General features: G+C 39.1%; 2 protein-coding genes across 2 annotated transcripts; both read left to right on the forward strand.

Annotated features, from left to right (window-relative positions):
• Window positions 1-1,259: 1,259 nt before the first annotated feature.
• LOC311038186 (cell adhesion molecule CEACAM7-like) lies at window positions 1,260-21,152 on the forward strand. The gene is made up of 9 exons (XM_084047571.1): window positions 1,260-1,395; window positions 1,840-2,172; window positions 2,814-3,089; window positions 4,034-4,153; window positions 4,881-4,896; window positions 5,009-5,106; window positions 20,250-20,300; window positions 20,824-20,874; window positions 21,023-21,152. Exons 1-9 carry the CDS (start codon window positions 1,350-1,352, stop codon window positions 21,028-21,030), a joined length of 999 nt encoding a protein of 332 aa, XP_083903697.1. The 5' UTR covers window positions 1,260-1,349; the 3' UTR covers window positions 21,031-21,152.
• On the forward strand, window positions 16,266-19,505 carry LOC311037225 (cell adhesion molecule CEACAM21-like; the record flags this gene model as incomplete). Its single annotated transcript, XM_084046345.1, has 4 exons — window positions 16,266-16,327; window positions 16,957-17,226; window positions 17,827-17,946; window positions 19,423-19,505. Exons 1-4 carry the CDS (start codon window positions 16,279-16,281, stop codon window positions 19,503-19,505), a joined length of 522 nt encoding a protein of 173 aa, XP_083902471.1. The 5' UTR covers window positions 16,266-16,278.
• Window positions 21,153-22,393: the final 1,241 nt, after the last annotated feature.

Raw genomic sequence — 22,393 nt, forward strand, 5'->3', positions numbered from 1 at the left:
TGCAACACTGTGCATCATTACAGCCAATTTCCTCTTTCTGTTATTTTGTAATGTCCCAGTACTTTTCTCATATGGGTGTCTGTATTGCAACAGCATCTTGACCTACACCCAAAGCTCTGTGTGTGTGTGTGTGTGTGTGTGTGTGTGTGTGTGTGTGTGTGTGTGTGTGTGTGTGTGTGTGTGTGTGTGTGTGTGTGTGTGTGTGTGTGTGTGTGTGTGTGTGTGTGTATGCAGTAACATCCTGTTTCCCGTGGTGTGACCTTTCAGCAATACAATACAAGCTTTACACACAACATGCAGTGAATGATTTGATTCATTCTTCATTATTGTATAAGCTTATAAGCAAGGTGTATGAGCCCTGCTGTGCTATACTCTTTTCTTATTAATTATTCTCTTCTTTGACCCTCTAAAGTTAAAGGAAGCCAGGGTTGAAAGGCTGGTTTGAAAGCCCTATCTTTCGACACATCTCAACCACTCTTCCGAAAAGAAATAGGAAGGAAAAGCAAATTTGTCATGTCATTAAGTCCAACATCTTTCTCACACACACACATCTCTCTCTCTCTCTCTCTCTCTCTCTCTCTCTCTCTCTCTCTCAGCAGTATAGCTATTAGTTCAGTGTGAACAGGTAGTAGAGAGGCGTTCATCATCACATAAGAGGATGGGTCATATGTGGCCCTGCTGCGTGCTCCTCTGTGAGTATATCACTATTATTACTAAATATAAACCATGTCAATGAAAGAAAGACAACATTTTGTTAAGCTAAGTTAGAATACAGTAAAAAAAAAAAAAAGTCAATGGAATCAATGTTGGAGTTGTTTTTATGTAATATGTAATAATATTATGTAACAATGTTTCACCTTGCACTACATGTGTAATTTCAACAATATTTTAATTCACTTTTAGCAATAACAACCAAATTGCAACTACAGTATACAGTAGTAAATGTATTTATTTATTTATTTTTCATTTTATATATAAATAATTAATGATTAATTAATTGTTCTCTCCTCCCCCCTCTCTCTCTCTCTCTCTCTCTCTCTCTCTCTCTCTCTCTCTCTCTCTCTCTCTCTCTCTCTCTCTCTCTCTCACTCTCTGTCTCTCTCTCTCCCATTCTCTTGTATTTTTTCTTTCAGAAATGTCAAACAACTTTTTGCAAGTTCACAACTGATCTCGTAGATTTGCTTTTATTCATCAAACAGCAAAGTATATACTGTATGTATACACACACACACACACACACACACACACACACACACACACACACACACACACACACACACACACACACACACACACACACACACACACACCTACACCTGAATACTACACACTCCTGATACAGAGGAGAAATGGAAGTGCACGTGGTGACATTGTTCTTCCTGGCATTGCTCTCAGGTGAGTATTTTAACATAGAGCACATATTGTTGTTCTTGGGTGGAAACCTTGTATATATAAAAAAAAAGGTTCCTTTTTTCTTGGTATTTAAAAAAAATCTGGAAATAGCCGATCTGCAAGCTCACAATGTGTCGCGGCTGGATGTGAGCTCATAGATCTGTTATTTGCAGTACTTTTGTGTGACATGTTTGATGAAGTACAATAGGGCGTAAAAAACATCAAATAACGAAGTAAGATTACCCACAGGCTTCCAATACTTTTAATTGCTATTACAATGAACTTTCTGACTTTTCTCTTCTGTAATTGATGGAACAAATGGCCATCCACTTCAGAACTTTTTATGTGATGGTTTGTTAATGCAGAAAAGATTTGTCCCAATAGCTCATGCTTATGTACACTTACTTTACCAGCATCCTGCCTAAAAGTCTTAACTATCTCCTCCAGGTTCAAGCCATGGAGCTGGAGTTCTACCAGACAATATGGATGGAGCATTGGGAGGGAGTGTGATGTTCACCACAACAGTCAATCCACCATTTGGAGTAGTAGACTGGGCTAGTATTAATGACGAGGGTGTATGGACTGGAATAATAGTATCAACTGCTACAACCATAATTCAAACTGATCCAGGATATGAAGACAGGATCACCCTGAACACATCTCCTACTTTATCACTGGAAATCAGAAATCTGACCTTTAATGACAGTGGAGAATACAGAGTCTTTGTTACTAGTATATCTGGAGAAAGGCTGGATGGATCTACTAATCTGAAGATCTACAGTAAGTAGACACATTGTTGCTGCATCACTGACATGATATTCAATGGAAAATAGACCCTATATGGAACTGAGTTTAATTTCAAATGAACAGTAATACACTATAGTTTATAGCAGTGATTCTAAACCTTTTTCCTTTTAATTTCAAGGGTAATTAGGTGCAGTACTTCCCCAAAATAACAAAATCCACCACTCTCTGAACTTCCTGTCCCCTCCCCTCACACACCGTCCTACAGTAACACTCCCCCAATAAGCAATCATTAACGTCACATAACCATGCCTGTGCTATAGGCGCTATGTATGTGTCCCGGATGCCACGCTACATAGAGCTCTTTGACCACAACAAATAGGAGACACATCAGGGTTGTGATGGGAAATACTTTATTAATAGTTCACCCAAAAAAAATACTTTTTTTCTATCATGGGGTGACCGATTGAAAAAAAACCTTTAAAGATCCCTTTAAAGAAAACCAAAATGGAAACACATTACAATACAGGATCACTTTACAAAATCGTTTTTTAAATACAAGACCTGTCCAAAAGCATTGTTAACTAATGGAATGGAGTGGTAAAATACCCAAAAGATAATCTAAGAGCGAATGGGTTCCCAAGTTAAACAATCATATTTGTTTGTTTCATCCACAGAGAAGATATCTGGTGCAGTTATCACACTATCAACAGTTCAACCAGTTGAGGGGAAGTCAACCAACATGACCTGTGATGCTGAAGGTACCATCTCTACCAGAGACTGGATGAAGGACGGCCGACCTCTGAAGAGCAGTTACATCTCTCTCCATGACAATAACAGAGTGCTGTCCTTCAGCGCTGTGAAAAACACAGACAACGGAGAATACTTGTGCAGAGTCAGTAACCCTCTCAACTCCCAGGAGGCTACATACAACATGATGGTGAACTGTACGTGTATAAGTATCAACCAATGAATCTTTTTTTTAATTTTTATTATCTCCACCAGAACAGTTGGCAGAGATGTGTGTGTGTGTGTTAGTGTTGATAACACAGCAGATTTGACAGTAGATTTTGTCAGTTTTAGTCAGTCTTTTGAAAAAAAAATCCATTTAGTTTGTCATATTTTAGTCATCTGAAATGTTTTGCTGTTAGTCTAGTTTTAGTCGACTAAATATCATAAAATTATTGTTGATTAAATCTACAGTTGATTTAGTCGACCAAAATGTATGTTGGCGGTGCCTTGATGGCGTCCTAATGGCTGATTTTACACTTGGTTGCATGCTGAAAATAGTCGTTCTACAAGCTCACAATGCTTCGCAGCGTCTGCTATTTTCAGAGCGCAACACCCCAGCACAACCAAACATAAAATTACTTTTAGTTCTACTGGATCTCTTCTCCACTAGTCACTCCCTAACATTTTGCTCTAGTTTTTATTTGTTGACGATTTAGTCTTAGTTTCAGTCATCGTAGCTTAGTTTATATTTGTGTGTGTGTGTGTGTGTGTGTGTGTGTGTGTGTGTGTGTGTGTGTGTGTGTGTGTGTGTGTGTGTGTGTGTGTGTGTGTGTGTGTGTGTGTGTGTGTGTGTGTGTGTGTGTGTGTGTGTGTGTGTGTGTGTGTGTGTGTGTGTGTGTGTGTGTGTGTGTGGGTGAATCTTTCAAAATGTGCGTGCACACTGCCAGTAGGACAAGGAAGACACGCCATCCCACATTTTTAAATCAGCCTCATGGTTGGCCTATAGCTCTTGAACCATAGGTCACTAAAGCGAACTTTTTCCCGTCTCAAAGTCCTGTATCTGCATCCTGATGTCAGAGGGGAGAACTGTACCCTTAACCGACTGTGCACAGCAGTGTATTTCCCCATTCAAGCCATCTTATAATAACCCGTCTTTTAATGGCAGTGTCTGTATCTGTGGAACACACTCCTCCTACACATGTCGTGGGTCTGATTGTTGGACTTCTTGTCGCGATTCCACTGATCATCCTCCTGGTCCTGCTGTGTCGATACAGAACATCCAAAGGTGAGTTTTACTACATTATAGATGGATTACATCTAGATTACAATGACTGAGCAACTCTGCCTAAAGGATTCTGAGTATCATAGTATAGCAATTTAAAGATTAAAATACATGTACAAAATATAGGGGCTGTCTGGTGGTGCAGGGATAAAGTATCTACAGTATAGGCACTCAAACCACGGTGCATCCGGTTTGACCGAAACAAGCACAATTAGGCTCTATGCACAGCAGCCATATTGGAAAGAAATTGGGCCTCTTCCTTACTTCCTTCACATGTCTTACCAATGATACTAAAGAAGGCTCTGTTCCATTCTGGTCAAACAGAGTCAGGGTGTTGATATTGTTGCATGTTGGCTCACTGGAAACACTCTTTGAACCACACTTTCAAAAAACAAAGGGTCTCAAAGTGTGGTCCAGGTACCCTCATGGTTCCTTGAGGGGGTTCCAAATGGACCCTTACGGTTGTATAACTCTGAGAATGTACATTTGTACACTGTCAGAGTTATGGGGGTCCTTGAAATTAAACAAATGAGAACCACTGTGCTAAACTAAATGAACAGAGCCTTCATTCATTGGTAACACCTGTGAAGGAAGTAAGGAGGTGCTACATCCTCCCAGTGGGGCCTCCTCACTGGGAGGTGAGTCAGTGGGATACAACAGCAGTGCTACATAGAAATGTGTTGGAAACGGTACAAATATTTACGGTACAACTTATATTCTTATTTTACAGATCCATGTTGTGTTAGGTGAGTACACAGTATTGATCTCTGTCAACAACATAATGACAGCATTACATTACACTTTGTGTTCTACTCCATATTCCGCTAAATAATGTGTAATTATGTCTTTTAATGACAGACCCGTTCAGTCTCAGGGAACCAATCACAGCTCAGCTGCAGACCAAAGGACCAATCAAAGTGGGGCTCCTGATGACCTGTACAGCCAACTGCAGCACGGTCAGTCTTTAAATCAATGATGCTGTTTAATGACACTTCTGACAAGTTCTTCTGACAAGGACTGGTTCATATTTTCAGGGTCAGGGTGATCACCTGTTCAGTGAAGTGTTGCAACCAAGAGGAATACATGGTATATAAATGGTGCATTTATATTATAGCGCCTTTAACCCATTGAGGCCTGAGGTTCCGATTCTGCAAAATGTCTTCTAAATCCTAAACGGTTTTCTGAAAAACGAATGTTTCTATATCAGTGGTTTTCAAACTTTTTCATGTCAAGGACCCCCAAAATGATATGAATTTGGCCGCCGACCCCCATCTCAAAATATTTTGTTCCAGGGACCCCCCAGAAGCAAAGATTTGAGTTAATGTTTGCGGTAGAGCCTGTCGATAGCCGTGGGGTCGTGAAGAGGGGGGAGGGGGGAGAGGGGTGGGGGGGTAAAGGTTTGGTCCGAGCTGCAGTCCGAGCTGGCTCCTGCGTTGACAGATTCCGTGAGTGAAACAAGCGACCAGGTCTACGAAAACAAGCCCAAAAGAAGCGACCAGTTTCACCACTTGAGCCCTGCTATTACATCAGCTATTTTCCAAATCATTTTCCAAACAACCCCGCAACTATGAATATCTACACGCGACTTTACAGGAAAACAAGCCCAAAGTCGCATAATTATAATTTGCAGACCTGGCAACACTCTTCTTCTTGCAGGCCAGTGCTGCCAGCTGTCAGGTCTGTCGGTTTGTTTTGTGTTTGTTTGTCCTAATTAGCAGAATAATCAGCTAAATTGAAACCATGTTTTAAATGACAAAATGAAGCACCACATTAATGCTTATTTGTTTACCTTTAGGCGACACAAGTGTCTATGGTGTAATCACGCCCTCTGATATCTATGCAAATGGTACAGTATACGTTTTAATTCTTATGTATATTCATCTGGTTTCACTGTGGAATATTAATATTAGGAGTGTCTTAGTACCTTTCAGGTTCAGTTTTATCACTTGATTTGTTTGAAGGCGTGGCCCTCTGTCAGTTGCTCTGTTCACAGGACAGTTTAGTGTACTGTGTGACAGTGTTGCTTTCTCATGAAGGAGAAACTGTCTAAAGAATTAGGCCTGTATGTTTTTATTTTGATCCCCAGACTGATGAGGTTGTTAAGAAACAAAAAGGGTAATTTCTGCCTTCAGTATATGTTCATTGATCTGATCATGTATTGATCCTACAGGTCTGGAATCAGTATACACTTACAGTAAACTGATCAACACATGGTTAATCTACCATTTAGACTCTGTTTTACACTGCACTGTATGCACATTATCAATACCTTACCGACCCTACTGCCTGTCCTATACATTTATATCCAGTCCATATGTTATAGCTTTCATTGTGATTTATTAATGACATGCTGCTTGTTTTCTCACTCAGTACCTAGAACTGCTGCTGCTGCTGTTGTGTTCACCAATTTACACTCAGGTAAGGAATGGAAAAATTTACTCAATGAATGACAAAACTCTGACAAGTGAATGAGAGGTGAATACGCTGTTTCATATTCCACAGGAAAAGCAGTAGATACCATGCCAAGACTATTTATTATACTAAATGCATGTTCAATGACAGAATGTCCTGTTTTTAAATGTACCTTTGTTTCAGCTCCTTAGACAGAGACGTGTAGGACAACTCAACGGCACACGTGGATCATAAAGTCACATGGCTCTTCACCAATACAGTACATGCATTTATATCCTACATAGTCATGAATGCAAGAGCCACGCACACACGCACGCACGCACGCGCACACAAACACACTGATACACACTTTAAATATTTTCTTTTAGATATTGAACTTTTAATTAATTACAGAGTTTGACCTGTCGTCTTAAAGATACTTTAACACTTATTTAAGGCATAATTCTAGTTTCTTCTACACTACCTTTCAATTTCTGTAAATGTTTATACTAAGTATGTGAAGTAAATGAATTTAATACAATGAAAGTTTGTGTCAGTTTGTTCACACAATATTGCGATAAGTCTTGTATGAATGATCTTTAATGTGAAGATCTCTCAGAACTCTGCTTGTTTTTACAGTTCAATTAAAACCAGTTTGTTCTCACACTTTTTTTAATTGTATTCTACGGAATCCGGTACCACGCAACCCATCTCTTTCACATTTTTCACTTTATTGTTGCCAATAGACCTCCTGGCACCCACTAGTGAACTCTTTCTGAACCACACTGCTCTAAACACTGCAACGATGTCTTATCTCAATGAAACGGTTCACTGCAGGAGCACTTGTTTTCTGTTCCTTCACAGCCAAGTGCCCATGAAGGCGGTGCTTCACCGTCACCATGATTAACTCAATGAATGACAACTTTTGTTTTGTCAGTTGTGTTAGGCTACCCTGATTGAAGACACACCTCTTCCAATGGAGTTCACCTGTGTCCCTGAACAAGACCTTATCTGGTCAAAATGTTGGTTGTCGGGTGGGGGTAATGTGGGCGTGGCTCTGGCATCAGCGTGTATTTCAGCCTGGCCGGATGGCGGCTGGAACAAACACTTCCTAGTAGGGAGCGGGCGACGGCAGCAGCACAAACATTTCCCCACGCATGGTTCCCCTGTTACACGACGAGAGAGAGTGTGGCGTATATGTGTTCGTGTAATACAGTGTCCTGGTGAGTAACTTAAATGTAGTATAAAACAAAGCTTGCCAGTATTATCGTGTCGCTAGGTTTATGTGCACTGTTTAGTTGTTTATACCGTGTATGGTCTTCCATAGGGAACGACAGGCAGTGAAGAGGCGAAGCGTTGTGCTTACGTCTGAAGCGTTGTGCTTACGTCTGGCGATACAAAGGTATTGCTCGCTTCTTTTGTTAAGGTTTTCTTTTGTTGTTGTTTCTTTTGTTTTATGTATAAGTAGTAATACAGACGACCTGTCCTGATTTCCCTCAGGTTGGGGAAATAGCCGTACCATTGCGGTCCGGGTGTGTGCTGTGTGTGTGGCGTTTGCTACGCCGGGTGATTCATTCATTCAGTTAATCTGTAAGTCTAGCTCTCTCTCGTTCGTTTTGATTACCGTGCATTTTTGTATATTATATCATTATGTGACTGTGTGTTTTATGATAGATATGGTGAAGCTAAATGCTAACTATAAATGTTTGTCTTATAGTGTGCAACAGTCAGCATTGTGTGTGTGGACTCACGTCTGTCCAGAGACTAGGGGCAAACAGTTTGGTGTCTGCGGTGAGTCTTTAGGCTCATATGTATATAGGCTATGCACGTTATTAGTATAATAAGGTTCATGAACTGCTGTTGTTATGCTTTGATATTCATTGTTTCATTTCCATGTCATAACAGGTGGTGATCAACAGGTGGTCACTGCTTTAGCCTACTTTTATGATAGGGGTTCAGTTGGTTAGGGTGAGCATCTATGAACTTCAGTCTGTCTCTCTTTTTATTATACTGAATTGTGGTCAATGTATTTGTAATAAAGACAATCTATTTTTATACTTTGATCATACATGGTGATCAAATGTATTTGTAAAGACAATCTATTTTTATACTGCAAGAATAAATAAAGATTATATATTTTAAATATAATTCTTTTTGTCCGTCTATTATGTACCTCAAGCCTCATGGTTACATTCTCATTAAAGTATTGTTTGCATCGTTTGCATCGAGCCTGCCACGCTGTCAGGCTGAATGACCAGCCTATACGCCAGCCGCCTGGGCCAACTAAACCCTTTTAATCAATACCCAAACAAGTTTAGCCTCGCGTTTGCCAGACAATATCACACTGAATCCACCAAGGGCACTTTTAGTTTTTTTTGCAATGGCAGAACCATTCGTCTGGAACCAGGCTAAAACAAGTTAGGCCACCCTTAGATTTATATATGTTCAACACAGTAATATTTATAAGAGTGAAGCAGATCTTAATGGTTGTACAGTTCATGATGTTGATCTTGTAAAATAGAATAATTTATTTTGCAGTTAAATTTATTAAACAAACAACAACAAAATAATACACATCCCATTCCATCACAGATATTGTAAACATAGCATTCAGTTCGTTTCATACTGCTTAAATTACATTATTCAAAGCCAAGTTCCTCTTTCTGTTATTTTGTAATGTCCCAGTACTTTTCCCATATGGGTGTCTATATTGCAACAGCATCTATGAATGCTGTGTGTGTGTGTGTGTGTGTGTGTGTGTGTGTGTGTGTGTGTGTGTGTGTGTGTGTGTGTGTGTGTGTGTGTGTGTGTGTGTGTGTGTGTGTGTGTGTGTGTATGCAGTAACATCCTGTTTCCCCAGGTGTGACCTTTCTGCAATACAATACAAGCTTTACACACAACATGCAGTGAATGATTTGATTCATTCTTCATTATTGTATATGCTTATAAGCAAGGTTTATGAGCCCTGCAGTGCTCTTCTCTTATTAATTGTTCTCTTCTTTGACCCTCATTTAGCAGGCCTAATATAGGGTCAAATGGAGGCCTCGCCTGATCTAAAGTTAAAGGAAGCCAGGGTTGAAAGGCTGGTTTGAAAGCCCTATCTTTCGACACATCTCAACCGCTCTTCCGAAAAGAAATGGGAAGAAAAAGCAGATTTATAGAAGTATATGAGCTCATGTCATTAAGTCCAACATCTTTCTCACACACACCCACACCCATCTCTCTCTCTCTAGAGAGGCATTCATCACACAAGAGGATGGGTCATATGTGGCCCTGCTGCGTGCTCCTCTGTGAGTATATCACTATTATTACAAAATATAAACCATGTTAACAAAAGAAAAACAACATTTTGCTAATGTTAAGTTAGAATACAGTAAAAAAAAAAAAAAAAAAAGTCAATGGAATAAATGTTGGAGTTGTTTTTATGTAGTATTTCTAACAATGTTTCACCTTGCAATACATTTGTAATTTCTACAATATTTGCTTTTACTTTTAGCAATAACAACCAAAATGCAACTACATTATACAGTAGTAAATTATGTATTTATTTATTTAATCTTTATTTTATATAATAAAGAATGAATGAAAAAAGGAATTAAAAAAAACTCTTATTAGAAGGACAGGACTTTACCATTCAAGCTCTCTAGAGAATGGAAGGTAGAGCACAATCTGAATTGAATAGGCTAAATGTGGGGGAAAACATAACATTGTTCTCTCCTCCTCCCCCCCTCTCTCTCTCTCTCTCCCATTCTCTTGTGTTTTTTTCTTTCAGAAATGTCAAACAACTTTTTGCAAGTTCACAACTGATCTTGTAGATTTGCTTTTATTCATCAAACAGCAAAGTATATACTGTAATATGATATGATATGATATGATATGATATGATATAATATAATATAATATAATATAATATAATATAATATTCATATTTACCTCAGTACTTTTTACATTTATCTGTATAACCACAACATTTAACTAGTTGTCTGACATAGTATTTGACTTGTACTTTGTAGTTTGGAAGTCATTTAGTAAATCTATGAGGGTTGAACACACTGTGAATACGAAACCATTTCAAACTGTCCTTACCAGGTACCAAGATCAGAATGTCCAGGATCACACTGATTGTCTTTAGAAACGTCATGGTATCTTGAGGTGAAAACTGACCCCAGCATCAAGTAACTGCAATGAAAGACACACTTCACAACCAACACATGTACTGTACTCTCTGTTATACAATAACCTGTCAATAAATCTATAGATATACTGAGTCTCACCAATGTTAATGTTACATTTTAATAATTAGAGGGTTAGGGTTAGTAGTAATACAAGTTTTGTATTTGGAGCATTTCTTCACTCTCATGTCTGAAAGGTTTGAATTGAAAGTGCCTCATATGACCATATCAACTTCAACCTCAAGTTTACTGAAACACCACAAGTTTCACGAATAGTGACATTATTTTCCAGAAAAGCTTCCATGAATTGTAGTTTAAAGATAATGATTTGTAACGGTATGGAGGGCAGCAGAAAAAAACGTGCAGGATTGACTTGAAATGGAATATTTTTTCCCCAGTGTTTAATAACCAAGGACTTTTGTTGGAGGGACGTCCCATTCGCTTTCCTAGATGGAGTTCAAAGGGGATTCATACGTTGGGTGATCTATTTGATGAGAATGGTTTGCGTTCGTTTCAGAATTTATGTGACACATTTAATTTGCCAGGCAACTAATTTTTCTTTTATTTGCAACTGAGAACAGCCATGAGGACTTATGGAGTTCCGTGGCAGACTTCCCTTACAATGCACCCTTTACATAGACTAATCTGTGACGTTAGTAGGTCGAGAGGCCTTGTTTCCGCATTGTATGGTTTTTTATTAGAATCTAATTATGGGTCCCTAGCTGTGGATACTCTATGGAGAAATGATATAGGGAATTTGGAGCCTGATTTTGATTGGGACACAGTCTGGTCTAATATATTGCTGTCTTCTAGGAATCCAGATCATCAGCAGATTCATTTAAATTTTGTTCACCGTACATATTTGACTCCCCGTAGATTATGTGCTATGAGGTTTATAAATAGCCCAAACTGCACATTTTGTAATCCAAATGTTATTGGTACCTTTTTTCACATGGTTTGGGAATGTCCAAATGTTAACTCTTTTTGGAGTATGGTTGCTGCTAAATTGTCATTACTTTTGGGAGCTAATATTACACCTTCTCCTTCGGTATTTATATTAAATGATGTGTCCCGGCTACAACTGAACTGCACACATAAGCGCATCTTCTTTGCTGGCTTAACAGCTGCAAAGAAAATGGTAGCTACAAGGTGGAAACCTCCTCATACTCTAACTTTTCGCCAATGGGCTTTAACTTTTTTAGATATTGTTTATCTAGAATTGTCAACGGCAAGGTTACATGGAGCAAGTGAGAAAAACATTGATATGTGGTCTAACGTTGCAGATAAGATTAAAGACTTGGTTTAAATGTTGTATAACAGTGTTATGACATTGCACAGGTATATGCATAGTGTTTGATCCTTACATTTTGAGACATTGTTGGTCCGGGGAGGGGTGGGTGGGTTTATTTTTATTTTTATTATTATTGTTTCTGTTTTAAGTTGTTGTTGTATCTTGTTTTTGTTGTTGAAAAAAAAAAAAAAATGTATTCATTTAAAAATGTGATTGTACTTTTGATATAATAAAAACAATTGATAACAAAAAAAAAAAAGATAATGATTTGAAAAGGAAAATAACAAAGCAATATCAATACATAATCTATGAGTCTTCTTACTCGCAGATATCAACTAGAAAAGTGTGATCCTCTGCGCGCAGATACCCGCCAGGCCGGGTTGCCTAACCAGTGTCTGCGAAATTTGGAAGGCAGTCATAGCCAATTGGAATGGAATCTGCTCAATCTGACTGATACATCTTGATCTCGCATACATCTCGCACACATACTCGCTACTGGGAGTATGTGTGCACATTTTCACTGCAATCAGACGGTGGTCTCATTATTTGTGGCATTGTTTGCAAAACGGGCCCCTTCCGCAAAACTTTGAAAGCCAATTGTAGCCAATCAGAAGGATCTGTTTAATATAAAGCACATTGAATTGCCTTGTTGAAATGTGCTATACATCCTGTCAAATAACATGACATATTCATTGTTACTTTACTCACCCGTCTCCAGAGCTTGGGGGTGGAATTGCAAAACTTCATAGGGCAGCAGCAGACAGCGAGGCAACGGTCAGCAGAGAGGCAGCAGCCATGCTGCCTTGAGTCTGAACTAGCTCTGCAGGCTTCACATCATTCTCACGCCAACTCCTTCAACACGGACCCTTGGTCAGGTGACCCAAGACAAGCACACACACAGTGTGCGTGCTTGGGTCTGTGTGAATTCCCCCTAGCGTCATATTTAGACAGACGATAGTTAAATACACTTATAGAGAAATACCACAGCATCACACGTTTACATTAATAGTCATCTAGACATAGGCTACTGATAACCATTTCACGCATACCCCAAAAAAGGGAAGTCAAGATTAAAACTGCAAGCATTTTTTCTTTCCTCTCTTCCTCCCTCTCTACAGAACTGTTGACTTTTATTTGAGTGTTTTCTGTATTAATAGTGTGTTAAAGAAAGCATGCTGTAGTACTGTAAGGTTATGAATTGTCACACACGAGCCAAAACAATCTCACAATTTCTATACATTGCTTTTTATTTTATCTATTTGTATTATTGTATTTCTATTGAACTGGCCTTAGTGATCTAAATGCATCTACCTTTGTTGGTGAAAAGGAATCAGACACATCAGACCACATTTGCAAATTTCCAAGATATTTTATTGTTTTCATTAACAGAAAAAATATATAAACGCTCGCACACTGAGGGCTCCAATGGGACAGATGCTTTATTACATCAAAGAAAGCTGTGACGTTTCGAGCTAAATGCTCTTCCCAGTCTGAGGAGGAGCGTTTATTTATTTTCTCTGTATTGTATACCAGGGGTGGGCAACTTTGATGATTTCCACACAAGCTCCCCCTTAACAGACGACGTCACACTGATAAGAACCAGTATGCGCGCCCAGGCCGGCACCAAATGAAACCCATTCTGTCATGTCTCGCTAGGACGCGCCTCACTAGCCAACACACAAGAGGAGGTTGAATGAACTGAAACCAGCGCACCCCGAAACAATATGTTGGGAATTGATTGCATGAGACAATGCTGTCATACATGTTTGGTTATTGTGTTTTTAGAAGTATATTTAGTTTAGTACCAAAGAAGTTTTACTCTGGGAACGTGAAATCAGACTCTTCCATTCATTGCACTGACCCAAATTTATATATTTGTAGGCCAAATACATTTTGTAATGTTCAATGTTTCTTTATTACATCTTGTGTACATGAGAATAAATGTTTTATTCTGGTTTCCTCATACATTGTACTAGCAATACAAATATTGCCTGCCCTATAATTTTCTTGGAGTTACCAGTTCTGTGGGAAGCTGCTGACAGAAATGATGGGCTGGCCAAAGGAAAGAGAATCAGCTGCTCCTGATCTGCAGCTAATGTGGACAATTGGACCGCACCACAGTCTCTCTGCACCATGGGGAGGGGCACGGGTTATTAGAGTGTGTTTAAGTGGTGGTCTGTGTCCTTTCCCCCTTTGTGTTCACAGTGGTCTGACCCGTCCCTATATATGTCCACCTCATGTATCATTCTGGTTGGTTCAGTTTCTGTTCAGTTGTGTTGATCAGTCCAGTTTCTGTTAAGTTATTTAGTTTGATATCATTTATTTTGAGCACACTTACAACCCTAACCACACTTACGGTTCCCTTGATTTGTTAAATAATTTATTTGCCACAAAGAAAAAAAAAAGGAAAGTAAAATGAAGAGAAAAAAAAGAACATTATTTTAAACCAACAACCAAGTTTCCCTGTGTCTCTCTCTCTCCTTCCGACCAACTCTGTGTGTGTGTGTGTGTGTGTGTGTGTGTGTGTGTGTGTGTGTGTGTGTGTGTGTGTGTGTGTGTGTGTGTGTGTGTGTGTGTGTGTGTGTGTGTGTGTGTGCGTGCGTGCGTGCGTGCGTGCAATAGACACACCATGAATATCATCTTCAAGTGATGACAAAGTCTTGCTTATGTTACTTAGACTAGAGCATCTAACAGAGTATGGTCCAATGACGCTCCAGATGTTTAGTAATGTTTTCATGGACAGAGAAGTACGTACTACTTCTCCAGGACTTTACCATTCAGACTATCTAGAAAATGGATTGAATTGCTACACTTAAAAGCAACATTTGACTGCAGACATTCACACAAGAAAGAGGAAGGTAGGTAGAGCACAATCTGAATTGAAACTTAAACACAACATTGTGATTAAGAGAAGGTACTGTAGTTTATGAGGGGAAATACCGCTATAGTTCCTCATATTACTTCCTTATATCCCATTATTTTTGAATATTATGTGAGAATCAACATTGTGTTGACAAACAGCTTACCCCCCCAGCAACATTATAAAAATACTCTGTATTTAAGTAAAAGTCTGTTATTCAAAATTCACTCTCACTAAATTATTCATTATGCAGAATGTCCCATTTTCAGAAGTTTTCAAAATGCATAGAAACCTTTTGAAAATAGCCGATATACATTGTACATTTCATGATGTAGCTTGTAAAATAGAATTTATTTTGCAGGTAAATTTATTAAACAAACAACAACCAAATAATACACATCCCATTTCATCACAGATATTGTAAATATAGCATTTAGTCCGTTTAATACTTCAGCATGATCAATACTGTTGATTAGATTACATTATTCAAATAATTATATAATTTTCATCATGTCCATGCAGCATTAGATCTGCAACTCTGTGCATCATTACAGCCAAGTTCAAGTTCCTCTTTCTGTTCCTCTTACGCACACACACACACACACACACACCCCTGAATACTACACACTCCTGATACAGAGGAGAAATGGAAATGCACGCGGTGACATTGTTCTTCCTGGCATTGCTCTCAGGTGAGTATTTTAACATAGAGCACATATTGCTGTTCTTGGGTGGAAACCTTGTATATCCCAAAAAAAAAGGTTCCTTTTTTCTTGGTCTTAAAAAAAATCTGCAAATAGCCGATCTGCAAGCTCACAATGTGTCGCTGCTGGATGTGAGCTCATAGATCTGTTATTTGCAGTACTTTTGTGTGACACTCTTGATGAAGTACAATAGGGCGTAAAAAACATCAAATAACGAAGTAAGATCACCCACTGTAATAGCAATACTTTTAATTGCTATTACAATGAATTTTCTGACTTTTCTCTTCTGTAATTGATGGAACAAATGGTCATCCACTTTTATGAGATGGTTTGTTAATGCAGTAAAGATTTGTCCCAATAGCTCGTGTTACATTTATGTGCACTTCAGTTTACCAGAATCCTGCCTAAACGTCTAACTATCTCCTGCAGGTTCAAGCCATGGAGCTGGAGTTCTACCAGACAATCTGAATGGAGCATTGGGAGGGAGTGTGATGTTCACCACAACAATCTATCCACCATTTGCATTAGTAGAGTGGGCTCATATTAATGATGAACATGGAGAGAGTATAATAACATCAACTCCTACAGCCATAATTATAATTGGATCAAGATATGAAGACAGGATCACCCTGAACACATCTCCTACTTTGTCACTGGAAATCAGAAATCTGACATTTAATGACAGTGGAGAATACAAAGTCATTGTTCATATGGATGGAGGAGTAAGGCTGGAAGGATCTATCAATCTGAAGATCTACAGTAAGTAGACACATTGTTGCTGCATCACTGACATGATAGTCAATGGAAAATATACCCTATGGAACTGAGTTTAATTTCAAATGAACAGTAATACACTATTACATTTATAGCAGTGATTCTAAACCTTTTTTCTTTTAATTTCAAGGGTAATTAGGTGCAGTACTTCCCCAAAATAACAAAATCCACCACTCTCTGAACTTCCTGTCCCCTCCCCTCACACACCGTCCTACAGTAACACTCCCCCAATAAGCAATCATTTAACATCACATAACCATGCCTGTGCTATAGGCGCTATGTATGTGTCCCGGATGCCACGCTACATAGAGCTCTTTGACCACAACAAATAGGAGACACATCAGGGTTGTGATGGGAAATACTTTATTAGTAGTTCACCCAAAAAACATTTTTTTTTCTATCATGGGGTGACCGATAGAAAAAAACTATCCCTTTAAAGAAAACCAAAATGGAAACACATTACAATACAGGATCACTTTACAAAATTGTTTTTTAAATACAAGACCTGTCCAAAAGCATTGTTAACTAATGGAATGGAGTGGTAAAATACCCAAAAGATAATCTAAGAGCGAATGGGTTCCCAAGTTAAACAATCATATTTGTTTCATCCACAGAGAAGATATCCGGTGCAGATATCACACCATCAACAGTTCAACCAGTTGAGGGGAAGTCCACCAACATGACCTGTGATGCTGAAGGTACCATCTCTACCAGAGACTGGATGAAGGACGGCCGACCTCTGAACAGCAGTTACATCACTCTCCATGACAATAACAGAGTGCTGTCCTTCAGCACTGTGAAAAACACAGACAACGGAGAATACTTGTGCAGAGTCAGTAACCCTGTCAGCTCCCAGGAGGCTACATACAACATGATGGTGAACTGTACGTACTGTATAAGTATCAACCAATGAATCTTTTTTTTAATTTTTATTATCTCCACCAGGCCAGTGGGCAGAGATGAGTGTGTGTTAGTGTTGACAGCAAATTTTGTCAGTTTTAGTCAGTCTTTTGAATAAAATTCCATTTAGTTTTAGTCATATTTTAGTCATCTGAAATGTTTTATTGTTAGTCTAGTTTTAGTCGACTAAATATCATAAAATTATTGTTGATTAAATGTACAGTTGATTTAGTCGACTAAAATGTATGTTGGCGGTGCCTTGATGGCGTCGTAATGGCTGATTTTACACTTCGTTGCATGCTGAAAATAGTCGATCTACAAGCTCACAACGCGTCGCAGCGTCTGCTATTTTCAGAGCGAAACACTCAAGTGCAACCAAACATAAAATTACTTTTAGTTCTATGGATCTCTTCTCCACTAGTCACTCCCTAACATTTTAGTCTAGTTTTTATTTGTTGACGATTTAGTCTTAGTTTCAGTCATCGTAGCTTAGTTTTTATTTTTGTGTTTGTGTACCCATGACTGTGCACAGCAGTGTATTTCCCCATTCAATCCTCATACAATAACCCCTCTTTTAATGGCAGTGTCTGGATCTGTGGAACACACTCTTCCTACACATGTCGTGGGTCTGATTGTTGGACTTCTGGTCGCGATTCCACTGACCATCCTCCTGGTCCTGCTGTGTCGATACAGAACATCCAAAGGTGAGTTTTACTACATTATAGATGGTTTACATCTAGTTTACAATAACTGAGAAACTCTGCCTAAAGGATTCTGAGTATCATAGTATAACAATTTAAAGGTTCAAATACATGTATAGCATACATGGGCAACTGGCGGCCTGGGGGTCACATGCAGCCCCCACCCTCACTTAATGCGGCCCTTAGTTTAATATTGGAATACTGACATATTATTGATTTCATTACAATTCCAAACATGCAAACATGACCCGCTATATATTAGTAGCTTAATGACTAATATAAAAATTCTATTGTCTTTTTTTATGTCCAATGTATTTGTATTTAAGTAAAAAGGGTTAACATAAGTATAACTAAATGCATTTGAAATTAAATAAAAATGCTACTTTTCAAGATTCCATTTAAAAAATAGCACAAAAAAAAAATCAGGATTCCAATTCAAAAATAGCAAAAATAGCAGATCTATAAGCTCAAAACGTGTCGCGCTGCGACACGTTTTGAGCTTGTAGATCGGCTATTTTTGCTACTTTTGTAGCAAAGATTTCGCCATTCTGACCCCTCAGAATGGCGAGAATGGCAGAAAAAAAAGTTAAAATACGGAGATAAGAGGTTTCTGACCGACAGTATATACAATGTGGCCCCCTGGAGTGAGTGTGGAAATATAGTGACCCTCTACATCATCAAAGTTGCATCACCCCTGATGTATACTAGGATATAAGGGACTCTGCTGGTGGTGCAGGGGTAAAGTACCTATAGGCACTCAAACCACGCTGCATCCGGTTTGACCGAGCGTCTGTACAAACGCAATATAGGCTCTAAGCACAGCAGCCATATTGGAAAGAAATTGGGCCTCTTCCTTACTTCCTTCACAGGTCTTATACCAATGATACTAAAGAAGGCTCTGTTCCATTCTGGTCAAACAGAGTCGGGGTGCTGATATTGTTGCATGTTGGCTCACTGGAAACACTCTTTGAACCACACTTTCAAAAAACAAAGGGTCTCAAAGTGTGGTCCAGGTACCCTCATGGTTTCTTGAGGGGGTTGCAAATGGACCCTTACGGTTGTGTAACTCTGAGAATGTACATTTGTAGCCTACTCTCTCAGAGTTATGGGGGTCCTTGAAATTAAAGAAATGAGAACCACTGTGCTAAACTAAATGGAACAGAGCCTTCATTAGTATATCATTGGTAACACCTCTGAAGGAAGTAAGGATGAGGCCCAATTTCATTCCAATATGGCTGCTGGGGGGGGCGGGAGGAGTAGGTGCTACATCCTCCCAGTGGGGCCTCCAGTCAGTAGGATACAACAGCAGGACGTGCTAGAAATGTGTTGGAAACGGTACAAATATTTACGGTACAACTTTTATTCTTATTTCACAGATCCATGTTGTGTTAGGTGAGTACAGTATGACAGCATTACATTACATTTTGTGTTCTACTCCATTTCCGCTAAATAATGTGTAATTATGTCTTTTAATTACAGACCCTCAGCTGCAGACCAAAGGACCAATCAAAGTGGGGCTCCTGATGACCTCTACAGCCAACTGCAGCACGGTCTGTCTTTAAATCAATGATGCTGTTTAATGACACTTCTGACAAGTTCTTCTGACAAGGACTGGTTCATATTTTTAGGGTCAGGGTGATCACCTGTTCAGCGAAGTGTTGCAACCAAGAGGAATAAATGGTGTATGAATGGTGCATATAGCGCCTTTAAGGCAGCTCTCCACCCCACCGACAACCTGTTGTCGATAGCGCCGTGTCATTGGGTTCGGCTATCGACCGGTAGAGCCGTCGATAGCCGCGGGTCGTGAAGAGGGGGGGAGGGGGAGGGGGCGGGGGGGGGGGGGGGGGGTAAAGGTTTGGTCCGAGCTGCAGTCCGAGCTGGCTCCAGTGTTGCCAGATTCCGTGAGTGAAACAAGCGACCAGGTCTATGAAAACAAGCCCAAAATAAGCGACCAGTTTCACCACTTGAGCCCTGTTACATCAGCTATTTTCAAAGATAATCTTGAAATCAAGTCCAAAATAAGCAACTACACTTCAGAAACAAGCGCATACAAAAGCAACCCCGCAACTATGAATATTTACACGCCACTTTACAGGAAAACAAGCCCAAAGTCGCATAATTATAATTAGCAGACCTGGCAACACTCTTCTTCTTGCAGGCCAGTGCTGCCAGCTCTCTGGTCTGTCAGGTCTGTCGGTTTGTTTTGTGTTTGTTTGTCCTAATTAGCAGAATAATTAGCTACATTGAAACCATGTTTTAAATAACAAAATTAAGCACCACATTAATGCTTATTTGTTTACCTTTAGGCGACACAAGTGTCTATGGTGTAATCACGCCCTCTGATGTCTATGCAAATGGTACAGTATACGTTTTAATTCTTATGTATATTCATCTGGTTTCACTGTGGAATATTAATATTAGGAGTATCTTAGTACCTTTCAGGTTCAGTTGTATCACTTGATTTGTTTGAAGGCGTGGCCCTCTGTCAGTCGCTCTGTTCACAGGACAGTTTAGTTTACTGTCTGACAGTGTTGCTTTCTCATGAAGGAGAAACTGTCTAAAGAATTAGGCCTGTATGTTTTTATTTTGTTAAAGAAACAATTAAGAAACAAAAAGGGTAATTTCTGTCTTCAATATATGTCATTGATCTGATCATATATTGATCCTACAGCTCTGGAATCAGTATACACTTACAGTAAACTGATCAACACATGGTTGATCTACCATTTAGACTCTCTGTTGACTGTTTTACACTGTACTGTATGCACATTATCAATACCTTACCGACCCTACTGCCTGTCCTATACATTTATATCCAGTCCATATGTTATAGCTTTCATTGTGATTTATTAATGACATGCTGCTTGTTTTCTCACTCAGTACCTAGAACTGCTGCTGCTGCTGCTGTTGTGTTCACCAATTTACACTCAGGTATGGAATGAAAAATTAACTCAATGAATGACTCTGACAAGTGAATGAGAGATGAATATGCTGTTTCATATTCCACAGGAAAAGCAGTAGATACGATGCCAAGACTATTTATTATACTAAATGCACGGTAAATGTATCTTTGTTTCAGCTCCTTAGACAGAGACGTGTAGGACAACTCAACAGCACATGTGGATAAAGTCACATGGCTCTTCACCAATACATGCATTTGTAGCCTACACATCATGAATGCAAGAGCCATGTACACATGTCATGTGCACGCACACACGCACACACTGGTACACACTTTAAATATTTTCTTTTAGATATTGAACTTTTAATTAATTACAGAGTTTGACCTGTTGTCTGAAAGATACTTAAACAACTTATTTAAGGCATAATTCTAGTTTCTTCTACAGTATCTTTCAATTTCTGTAAATGTTTATACTAAGTATGTGAAGTAAATGAATTTAATACAATGAAAGTTTGTGTCAGTTTGTTCACACAATATTGCAATAAGTCTTGTATGAAAGAACTTTAATGTGAAGATCTCTCAGAACTCTGCTTGTTTTTACAGTTCAATTAAAACAAGTTTGTTCTCACACTTTTTTATTGTATTCTACGGAATACGGTACCGCACAACCATCTCTTTCACATCCTGGCACACATGAACTCTTTCTGAACCACTGCTCTAAACACTGCAACGATGTCTTATCTCAATGAAACGGTTCACTGCAGGAGCGCTTGCCGTCAGCATGGTTTCACAAGATGCTAAAATGAGAAGCCATGATTTAATTTCGTTCAATTATGCATTTCATGTATGTTGAATGACAATGAAGCTATCTATCTAATAACAGCGTATAGCTCCCATGCGGATCTTTGACTGTGATCAGTCTTTGACGACAGTCACAAGTACTTGACATGACAGTGGTTCTCAAACCTTTTTGGTGTGTGTGCGTGTGTGTGTGTGTGTGTGTGCGTGTGTGCGTGTGTGCAAGCTCACAATTTGTCGCATGGCGACGCATTGTGAGCTTGTAGATCGGCTATTTTCAAATGGCCATAATGTATATAGGGCTGAAGTGGTTAATTTATGCTTTGTAATAATAATCAAAATCTACAAAGTAACTAGTAACTAAAGTTTTCAAATAATTGTATACTTGTATATATTTAATAAATACCCTTTGTTTTGCCGTTTTCAAAAACGTTTTTTTCACAGAATCAAACGTTTTATGGTCATGATTCACCAGGACCCTGGATGGCTTGATTCTAGGCTGAAAATAATTGATATAAATATTTTTGGAAATGTCAATGGGAAAAAGGCATGACTATTTTGAAGTGTAACCAGAAAATGTCCGCCACTGCTATGCCCTATACGCCAGCTGCCTGTGCCAACTAAACCCTTTTAGTCAAAACCCAAACAAGTTTAGCCTCACATGGCCAGACAATATCACACTGAATGCGCCGAGGGCACCTTTTTTTTGTGTGCAGATTTGTCTAGAATTTGCATCATTACAGCCAAGTT

The sequence above is a fragment of the Gymnoscopelus microlampas genome (genome assembly GCF_963454915.1).
Source record: "Gymnoscopelus microlampas genome assembly, chromosome: 21".
Classification (NCBI taxonomy): domain Eukaryota; kingdom Metazoa; phylum Chordata; class Actinopteri; order Myctophiformes; family Myctophidae; genus Gymnoscopelus; species Gymnoscopelus microlampas.